The 11,315-nt window shown below is 41.4% G+C and overlaps 1 protein-coding gene across 1 annotated transcript in view; it reads right to left on the reverse strand.

The window, feature by feature from the left end:
* DOCK9 (dedicator of cytokinesis 9) overlaps positions 1-3,151 on the reverse strand; it is a 111,215-nt gene extending 108,064 nt beyond the window's left edge. Inside the window, exon 1 of the mRNA XM_029960985.1 lies at positions 3,031-3,151. Within this exon, the coding sequence (XP_029816845.1) occupies positions 3,031-3,144 (114 nt within the window). The 5' untranslated portion in view covers positions 3,145-3,151. The remainder of the gene's footprint in view (positions 1-3,030) is intronic.
* Positions 3,152-11,315: the final 8,164 nt, after the last annotated feature.

Here is an 11,315-nt window from a genome sequence, read left to right on the forward strand (position 1 = left end):
ATAAAACAGAAAAAAACAAGCATATTTTAGTAATATGAGCTAATAAACCTCTCTTGAGGATGGGAAAAAACTTTTTTTACTTTTCTAAGTCATACATTGTTGGCTGTAAAAATGGATGTAACAGTAGCCGTAACAAGTTAGAGAATCTACTCAAGCTCAGAGGTATTCACAGTTCACTTTTATCTGCTACTGCAAGTAGCGACTGGATGATTTGCATCATTGCTCAGCACATTCTGCTGCAGAGATGTTCAGTCAGAAGTGATATTTGGTTGTACAGATCTGGACAGATCACCCACCATGAACTAGTAGTTTGAATTCTTTCCCACCTCCAGATTCTACACCGCAAGCCTAGTTAATGGAAAATAGCTTCAGTAGTTTTTCAGTACTGGAAAACCTCAGCACCTCCTCACAAGCAAGTGATCACAGAAAGAGCACATTAGTAACCAATGCTGCACTAAGTCTCAGTTGACAAGCCAGTTCAAAAAATCCTGGGGAGATGCTCTATAGAAGAGCTTTGAGATGCAGTTTTGGAAAGAAAATGGGTCTTTAAAGCCACACATCTGAATAGAATACTCCACTATTATGATGCTGCTAAGACTCCTATTTTCACCAGGTCAGCCCAAGAGATTTTTCAGATAACAAAGCCCAGAAATTCCAACAGCTAAGAAACAGGTCAACCAGTCAAACTTACAGAAGCAAAGACTTTTTAAAAGACTTTTATAGCAAAGAACAATACTATCCCACCTAAACTCCTCCTTTAAAAAAGTACAATTTCATTCCAAATATCGCAATGTTCAACAAAAAGAGTTACAGTACATTAACAGGAGGAAGAAAATGTAGAATGTAAATGTAAACCTGCAAGTACTAGCCTTTTATTTCATTATTTGAGCAGTTTGTGTTCAGGAACATTGAAGTGCAGTGATAAAATGAACAGTATTTATAGTTGTAAGAGAGACATATCAGCAGGGTCAAAACATGTCTGAAACTGAAAGGTGAACTTCAGCACTAGACTGTACATGAGACAAATGGGGATTTTGCTTCATGCATCAAGCTAACGGAAAAGGATCACAAACCTGATATGAATGTTAAGTCACAATGAATGGTAAGTCACTAATTTTGCTTTATAAAATACTGATGAAGACCTTATCCAGAATAAGATTAAGCCAGTACACCACTTCAAAACTTCACTTGTTTATTCGCCATAAAATTCTACAGAATATGCTGTTATGGCATAAATACCTGGGATATCAGTGCCTATCACCCTATTATGTATTTGAATTAATTAAAGAATAATTTTCCAACTCATCCCAATGATACTAGTCATAAGTGAACTAAGGGAAAAGCTTCTCAAGGTAGACAAGGGAATGGTAAGGTTACCAATTATTGCAAAAGAAACATCTGTGTCATGAAAATACCTATCTCTTTCATGATCCCTCAGTGCAAAAAATATTTTAAAATATATATACATATATTCTTCTTCCACTCTTACCAAGAAATATTTGATCCCTGGGGAATTGCTAATACATTCCAAATGTTTATTACATGTGCATGCGCTAGTGCCTTGTGGAAAGCTGTCAGTATCCAGGTGGACCCCCAACTATGCATATCAGGTCTTTTATAAATTACATCACCCATATTTAAGAAAAGAGTATTTTAATTTTAAAGCCTTTGTTTTATTAAAGAGAGGTATTCGTCTTTCAATCACAGCTACAGCATTTGTTACTCTCACAACACACAGTTATAACAAGACAGTGTCCGGAAGGGCAGTTTAAAAAAGTTAGACAAGACCATATTTAGCATTAGCAAGAGCAAAACACAAATGACAGATGAGCTTCCAGGATCACGAACCCCAGCACCAAAACCAATTTACTAACACAGGGTTAAGTGCTTACTGAAGCATTCCCCTTGGAGATAACAAAAACAAATGCATACCATGAATAAGAGCCTTAGGAGAGAAGCTCTGAAAAGTCTTGCTGAGGCTGTTTAAGATGTCACCACCTGCATACAGACAGGCCAAAAAAACATCTCTCTCTGTCCCAGATGCCTCAGTTCAGCATCTAACAGAATCAAAGAACTATTAAGTGCTGGAAGGGACCTCTGGAGATCATCCAGTCCAACCTCCCTGCCAAGGCAGGGTCACTTAAAACAGGTTACACAGCAACGCGTCCAGGTGGGTTTGGAATGTTTCAGAGAGGGAGAATCCACGACCCCCTGGGCAGCCTGTTCCAGTGCTCTGCCACCCTCAATGAAAAGTAGTTCCTCCTGATCTTGAGGTGAACTGCTTCTGTTTTAGTTTATGGCCATTGCTCCTCGTCCTGTTGCTGGGCACCACTGAAAAGAATGTGGCACCATCCTCTTGACACCTGCCTTTGACATATTTATATGCACTGATGAGATCCCCTCTCAGTCTTCTTTTCCATGGACTAAACACCTTAACACAAATTTACTTTCAGCAGTTCAAATTAGATGAACGCGCTGAACTGTGCACTGAAAAAGGCAACTACCACGAGCTAGCACGGTACAGACAGCAGGGATAAACAACACACTAAAACACTCCTGCTACACTTGCCAGCATTTATCTTCCATTCTACACGACACAACAAAAAACCTGCGTATGAGTTGTAAAGACAGTAGGAAGCAACGAGATGAAAAATCTCTTTTGCGCCGCTATTTCGGCACGCACGAAAGCGCTTCGGTCACGTCAGGCCGGGAGCCAGCTGCGCCCGCTCGCTCCACAGGTGAAGTTTGCAGGGATGGGGCGGGAGCGCCCGGCCGTGCCCGCCGGGCGCCGCATCCCACGGCGGGCGCGCTCCCTCGGCGGCCGGGAAGCGTGGCCCGCTCCGCCTGCGGCTGCTCCCGCACCTCGCCCCGCTGGGGCCCAAGGAGCCGCAAAAGCCCGGGAGGGATCAAAGCCCGCAGCGCCGCCGTGACATCCCGGGAGAGATCGAAGGGGCCGTCTCCCCCTCCGGGAACACCGCCGCAGCCCCAAGAGGCCCCGCGGAACCTCGCCCGGGCAGCCGCCGCACTCACCAGCAGGACGGAGCCGCGCACCACCTCTGAGACGCTCTGCCGCAGCTCGGCCGCCGTGCCGGGCTGCTCAGCGCCCGCGTGAACTTCCGAGTCTCCGGGGGCCACGAGTGCCATGGCTGCTCCTGCCCTCCGCGCCCGCCCGCCCGCTCCCTCCCTCCCTCCCTCGGCGCGGGGCCGCCCGCTGCCCTCCCGGCGCGGCCGCCGGAGGGACGGTCGGACGGACAGCCGGGGGCGGCCGTCGAGGGGCGGGCAGGGAGCGCAGCTCCGCCGGGAGCCTCAGGCAGCCCCTCCCTCCTTCCCTCCCTCCTTCCCTGCTTCCCTCCCTGCCCTGATTGGCGCGGCCGCCAGCTGGGCGGGGGGCGGGACCTCGCCGTGCCCACCTGTTCCCGCAGCGCCGCTCTGATTGGGCGCCCCGTTACCTGCCCGGCTGCGGCTCCGCGCCCTCATTGCTCAGCGCGCGGACCCGGGACGGCAGCGGGGGCGGGGCCGGGCCCGAGCCGGAAGTTCCCGCCCAGTCGGAGGCGGCACCGCCCCCCGGCGGGGAGTGGCGGCAGCGGCTCTGTCCCGGTCGTGTGCCCGGGCTCTGCCCGTGGCTGCTGCTCCTGTTTGTGCCTGTATCAGGGAGGGAGGTGATCCTACCCCCTCTGCTTAGCCCTAGAGAGGCCACATCTGGAGTGCTGTGTCCAGCTCTGGGCTCCTCAGTGCAAGAGAGACATGGAGCTCCTGGAGGGGTCCAGCGGAGGGCAACAAACATGATTAAGGAACTGGAACATATCTCTTTTTGGGAAAGGGCGAGGGAACTGGGCCTATTCAGCCTTGAAAAGAGACAACTGAGAGGGGAGCTCGTCAATGTGTGTAAGTATCTGAAGGGAGGGTGCCAAGAGGATGGATCCAGGCTCTTCTCGGCTGTGCCAAGAAATAGGACAAGAGACAGCAGGCAGAAACTGATGGACAGGAAGTTCCTGAACATGAGGAAGAACTTTACTGTGTGGGTGACCATGCACTGGAACAGATTGCCCAGAGAGGTTGCGAAGTCTCCCTCACTGGAGATGTTTAAGAACCACCTGGACACAATCCTGTGCCATGTGCTCTGGGATGACCTGCTTGAACAGGGACATTGGACCAGATGACCCACTGTGGTCCCTTCCAACCTTACCCACTCTGTGATTCTGTACCTTTAGACATACCCCACACATACATGGAGCTGTATAAGTGAGAGGGTCCAAAAATTTGGATAATGGGTGCTGAAGCTGCAGCACCCTCAGTGTGGAACAAGTGCATGCACCGCTCATGCATCCAACTTTGTCTCTGAGGTTTTCCTTTGTACTTTTTTGTCCTCATGAATAGTTTCTATTTGTAGGCAAAGTTGCTCACATGTCTTCAGTCGAGTAAGGGCCACAAAGGTGATGAGGGGTCTGGAGCATCTCTCTAAGGAGGAGAAACTGCAGTGAGCTGAGCCTGTTTAGTCTGGAGAAGAGAAGACTAAGAGGGAATTTCATCAATGCATATAAATATCTCATATTAATCTGTCAAAAGGGTGGTGCCAGACTCTTTTCAGTGGTGCTCAGTGACAGGACAAGGAGCAATGGCCATAAACTAAAATAGAAGAAGTTCACCTCAAGATGAGGAAGAACTTCTTTTCTTTTAGGGTGGCAAAGCACTGGAACAGGCTACTCAGGGAGGGTGTGGATTCTCCCTCTCTGGAAACATTCCAAACCCACCTGGATGCATTGCTGTGTAACCTGCTCCAAGTGACGCTGGGGTTGGTCCAACCCTAGGGGTTGGATGAGATGATATCCAGAGGTCCTTTCCAACCCTGACAATTCGATTCTGTGATTCTGTAAAAGCATGGGTGCCTCTAGCTTGCTTAATTACTGTGAATTCCTGCTGAGAGCCTGGCTAGCAGCAGTGCTGGAAGGCGTGCAGGCATTAGACACATTTAAATGCTTCGAGCATTTGAGAGCATTAGGGCTTGCGCACCTTTATCTTCTTAAGCATCTTTTTATATAAACTCACAACACTTCTCTACACTGAATATACAGCTTACCACTGATGGAGGGAGCAACTGAGTGCTGTGGACAAGGGGTAGAAGGCCTTTCAGGTGGAAAAAAATAGCACAAAGTGCTTGTGTCTGAGGATACGTACTCAGAAATGAACGCTGGATAAAGGCCTACTTTTTTGGATGCTTCACAGACACATCTGTAACTAATAAGGTTCTAAATAACTGAGGTAATTCCTTCAGAAAGACAGAGGATAAAAAATGTTCGAACGTACAAATTTGTAGCTTACACAGAGTTTTTGTTGGTGAAGGATCTGTTCTGCAGATACTTTGCAGACCTGCATCAAAGGCTCGTTTATTCAAACACACAAGCTGTGGCTTTTTAGTAGGATGTCTGTCACAACTGGAGTGTTCATATTAGTTTATACCTTCTTTAAGAAAGATAATGTGCAGAGAGGGTGACCTATCAGGCTCACTAAAGATCACTAGAGCTTCTGACTTCACAAGTCCAAGATCTGATGTGTTATGAGTCAATGTTTAGGCTGATAAGTCAGAAAATTGAGTAAGGGTGAGACAGTATCTGAATACAGAGCTGGATGAGCAGCTAGGTAGATATTTAGCTGGAATGAGCTATCTTAAGATCTTCTTTTTAATTTTTGTATCCCAGTCTGTAGGATATGTCTAGATCTCAAACCTCCACAAGTAAACATGCCCTAGATTTTATCTAAATAATTGATGATTTTTTTCTAAAATAAAATCATATGTTAATTTCGGAGCTCTCAGGTGCTTTGAATTCTGACAATTCTGACCAAAATAAAAATAGTCTACTGATGTTATGGTTGCTTGAATGTAAAATGGAATAATTTAACTATATTTGCTGTCTCTAAATATTTCCCGTATATATTATGCACTTTGCTGGGAAAGGTTCAGTGTTCCGAGTCTGAAAAACTCTGCATGACACCTGTACAGAGATATGTAGGAAAAATACATCAAATAGGTCAATAGTAGTTTATTTAAGAAAACTGTACAGGATACCCAAAATATGATGTTATGACAATCATCCAAGTTTCTTTTCAGCTGAATGCATTCAGTTAAAGAAAGAAAAAGAAAGTGACAGTTTTGTGTATAAAACAAAAGGAAAAATGGGGAAGCTGATAAGCAGGAATGGTAAATTACAGTTGTGAAACAATAAGAATGACTCATAGTAGCTAAATATATGAATGAAAAGTCTTGACTTGTTGCCTACAGGACAAGGGGAATACATTTTTTAAAATTTCAGGATCAAGAAAGGAAAAAATCTAGACAGTGGCATGATTTCCCTGCTACTTCGACATACACAACTTCCAGTAACAATGCTGATGTATAAAAGCATTTATTTTTTTAATAGAAACCTGGATAGTGTAGTAATACTTTCTGGATATAATTACAAATGTTTTATTCAATCAGTACTTAGTAAGGATGCTAAGTAGCAACTGGCGAAGGTTAAAACATTTAAATTTTCAGGACCAACTAAGTCATGTCACAAAATTCTATGGGATTCTAAATCATTCATGGTAATAATCAACATGTGTTTGTTCCAGAAATGAAGAAGAGAAACTGATTTGGCGTCTATTAGAAATGTAAAACAAAGGGGGTTTGGAGCTAAAATAGCATGACAAGAATTCCCATGTGGATCTGAAAAGTAATTGTATCTTGAAAATCATCATTGATTGGAGACCTCTTTAGCAAAGTACATCAAGGATTTGGTTTTATCCCAATCCTATTAATAATATTTATTAACTTAGGTAAAGAAAACATGAAATAATCGCTAATAACATAGATGGAGCCAGAAATATTTATAGGGAGGAAAGGCATCTAAGTACAAAGAATATTTTAAAGTCAAATTAGAGAGGTGTTATAGTATGGTTATGAACAACTCAAAAAGATTAATGCTTATGGTACAAACTTTTCATTTAAAATTAAGACGTATTAATGATGTTTTTATATGTGGCATTCCTTGAACTTTTACTGAAATAGTGGTATTTCATTTAATGCAAATAATTGACAAACTGGAAAAGCCAGGGAAATCTGCCTTGCAGTAAGAGAATGAAGAAGCATCTGTTTAGCTTATACAAAACCTTGATCATAATGTGCTAGAATTTGCAAGAAAATTTCAAATATTAAAAGTTTCTTTAATCTGTCAGGTAAGAAGACAGTGACAACCAATAAATGGCAGGTGAAATTCTACTCATTTAGAATATGCACAGGATCCTTTCCTTTTAGACACAAGGGGAGTTATTTGGTATAATATCCCTAAGGAGCCACTACACTCTATTTCCCAATTTCTAAATCAATATCCAACAGCTTTTCTAAATCCTGGGCTCTAAGTCATCCTTCAAGTTATGGAACTCAAAGCAGAGTTGATGTTATAAAATTTTTTGGCTTAAGTTGCTATGGAGGTCAAGCTCGATGATCATCATAAGCTTTCTGGCCTCAAATCCTTGCAGTTAGGAAAAGAAGTGACGAGATAATGGCCATCAAAAGTACTGATCTCTTCACTCTAGTGCCCAGTGACAGGACTCATGGAAATGGCATGAGGCTGAGTCAGAGAAGGTTTAGGTTGGATATCAGGAAACGTTTTTCATCCAGAGGGTGGTTGAGCACTGGAACAGGCTCCTCAGAGAAGTGGTCACAGCACCAAGCCTGACAGTTCAAGAAGCATTTGGACAATGCTCTCAGGCACATGGTGTGACTCTTGGGCTGTCCTGCATAGGGCCAGGAGTTGGGCTCATGCAGATGAGTCCCTTCCAACTCATCATATTCTATGATTCTTTGATAGGGCCAGAGTAAGTGCTAAAAGAGCAGAGGAAGCAAGGGAGTACTCACTAAATATTAGATATGCAGACAGACTGGAGGTTTTACAAATAATAAACAACTTATAAATAGATCTTAAAATCCAGAGAAGATGCTCTTTTTTTGTTTCTTTTTTTTTGTCCTCTAAAAGGCAGAAGCATAAAAAGCGTAAAAGCATTTTATGAGTGATTTAAAATGAGTTATTAGTTCTGTATACTTGTAAAAGTTAAAGTAAAACAATACTGCTGATAGATCGCTTTCTTAGCATCTTCAAACATACTAACCCATTCAATGATGTGCTGGAGGAGGTTCATTTGAGCTACTTCTTAAAATTCTCCCAAAGCCTGAAAGGAATAATGGAGTGCTTTTTCTGCATCTGGCTAAGACTGACTTTTTCTCAGATACAGCTAATTTATCCTTCTAAGTATTATGCAAGCCGTCCACACAGATATTTCTGAATAGCAGCTTTTAGTTCTTCCTCCCCCTTCCATTGGAACATGAGTGTACCAAAGTTTATGTACAGAAATGTCAAAGCATTTACAAATTGCTTCGATTATATGACACTGATCTACCCCATGAAATCCATAATATGCCTTCTTAACACCATTTTTTGTCAGATGTGTCCCTAGGTCTACAAAGTTCATCTTAAAGTCAAACACCTGAAAAAGCTACTTAGTGCAAGGTAGAATAAATATTCCACTGAACAGAACACTGTAAATTAGTTTGATGTTTGCTTATATTACTAAAAAAGAGAACGTACATGTATGTGTGTTTCTGCTGCTCATAAATGAAAACGCAGAAAATACTCTGGTTTATTCCTTACCTGGAAAGCTGGGTATATCACGTGGTGAAGGGAAGAAGCATTTAATGGAAATTTCTCAGTAACTTCCAGCGTGTTACTATTCATAAAACTACATCCATTACCTGCTTTGCAGAATGATGGAATTAGCTTCAGTGTAACTGTTTTTTAGGCTTAGTTATTGTAACCCTGCCAACAGAAACTTGAGGAAGGACCAAGTAAATACTCTGATCTTTCTACCCATGTGCAATTTTAAAAGCTCATTTTTCCAATTATATGTCTCATGTTCAGCAGAGGTATTACAGAATTAATATAAGCAACTAAGTCTTTCCCTGAACTGATGCACAGCAAAAATGTAGCTTCTTTTTTCTTAAAAGCAGAGGTGATGTTACCTCCCATGCCCTGTCTAAACTCCAACTAGGATTAACTATAGTTCTGTGTAAATAAATTCCTATGCGAGTTCATGAGGATACAGAGTAACTCACTTCCTGTCTCTTCCACTGACTCATAAGACCGTTATGACACTTCTTTCAGTTTATCAGTCAATTAATCATTTAAATTCAGGCTCCTGGGATAGTATTCCTTCTTCAGCATTAGTTGTAAGAATTTACCCATGAGTATTGCTAACATTTTTGGGGGAGTTAGTCATGTAATATGAACAGAATTCCACATAATTTTCTTATATTTTCAATGGAGTATGGCAACTGTGTGATTTTAAACCTGATAGGAAATAAATGCAGGAGTGGTTTCTGAGTGGATACTCTGATTTTGTTTTAGGTTATTTTGATTGGTCTAATCTCAGTTTAGGTAGTTTGTGTTGGACCAGGGTAATAAAGGCTACATTTAACAAAAGTAAAAATAGATGCATAAGGTTTTGTACCAATGAACTCAGACTTTTAAATGTTTTAGAGTTTAACTCTCAGAATTTAAAATGTTTATTTGCCTTCACAGCTTTCTCTGAAGTGCTGTTTAGGATTCCTGTGCACTTTTAAGACATGCTTCATGTCATGCCATGACCACCAGCAGCTGCTTAACTGCATACCATGGGACACATCTTTCTTTTATCATCAGCCTAAGCTTTGTTGTAGCCTTTAGAAGAGGATTTCTCTGCTCAATAGGGATGGAGCTTTCCAGCTAAGCCAGACCATATGCTGATTCCCGGATTTCTTATCTGTAATCAGTCTTTCTTGATATTGTTCAAAGATGTTTCCATTAAAATTGCAGAATTATTCTGGTACTTCATCAGTGTTCATGTACAATACTTATTATTATGAGACTACATCCGTTGCTACTCAAATCAGCAATACACTTCTTGTGGTATTAATATTTGTGACTATTTAAATGAAGAGCAGCATAGAGGAGATGGCTGATAACCCCTTAAAACTTTAAAGTACTGACAAAGTCTCCTGCAGGCACTGTAATTCAAAGTAGTCTGTATGACCACAAATCCTCCATTATTGACTTGCCTGCTCATACCCTTAACTGGACATAGATCGCGTTTTTTTTCATTCTGAGTAGATAACTTCTTGATACACAAAGAATTTGTATATGCATTTTTTGCTTCAAGGTCAGATTAGATACAGTTCCAAGACACAAGCTGAGAAATAAATAATAGGACATGGACTGTATTCAGCAAAGCGATCAAGCAGTGATTGTTTACACTATACGTGAGTCCTAAAGCTCATAGTTCGTACCTCCATGGCTAAGTAAATGGTGCAGCAGAGATCCTTGCTGGCACAAGGGAACAGTTTTCACCATATGCTGTTCACAAGAAAAGGAAACCAGACTTTTTTTGTATAGTGCATGCTTGTCCAGTGTCCATTACAGTGGTGTATTTAGAAACTTGTTTCTCTGGTATAAATATATACCTTAAAATACTAGGCTTTGGTCCTATGCTTTCTTCCTTGCCAGCTGATCTGGCTGTCATTTATAATAATCATGGCAGTCATACTGTCACAAATAAATATAATATACTGTCATAGAATGAAATTATTATAGAGTATTTTATTGTATAGATATTTATATTCTTATACAATATGTAGCTATTAAAAATAACTGCACCATTGCTAATTTCTACCGGCTAAAGATTTGATTTGGCAGATTTTGAAACTGCTTGCTAACCTGTGGATGACTTTCTTAAAGTAAATCAGTGGAAGCAGTTTTTAAACTTTTTAAAGCTACTTTTAAATAGCTGCAGCACAATCTCAAAACAAAATGAAACAAAATAAAAAGGTCAAGCAAAACAAAACAAAACAAAACAGAATGCATATCAAAACCCAAAAGAAATTATTTAAAGGGTTTGAAAGTTTCCTGTCCCTTTATAATTTTTGCATATTTGTAGCCTATGATGGTATACCACAACAATAAGCCTTATTCACATGGGCAACCACGATGACATTACTAGAAATAATCACATGAGGAACAGCTGCAAGAATGAATTTGTGGATGTGGTGTAAATAAGAAAATTGTAAAATGGAATGCTGAAATTATCATGACTAGTACTAGAATGAAAGGGCAAAAGTCAGACATCTTTCCAAGAAACAAAGATAAATGCTTCATAATCAATCCTGGACTATACAACAGACTGTGGAATTTATAACCTGGTGCAATACTACCTAAAAGCAACATCTCCTAATCAAAATAATAATTCAGATG

This window comes from Manacus vitellinus, unplaced genomic scaffold (genome assembly GCF_001715985.3).
Source record: "Manacus vitellinus isolate BGI_N305 unplaced genomic scaffold, ASM171598v3 scaffold_2_pilon, whole genome shotgun sequence".
Lineage (NCBI taxonomy): Eukaryota > Metazoa > Chordata > Aves > Passeriformes > Pipridae > Manacus > Manacus vitellinus.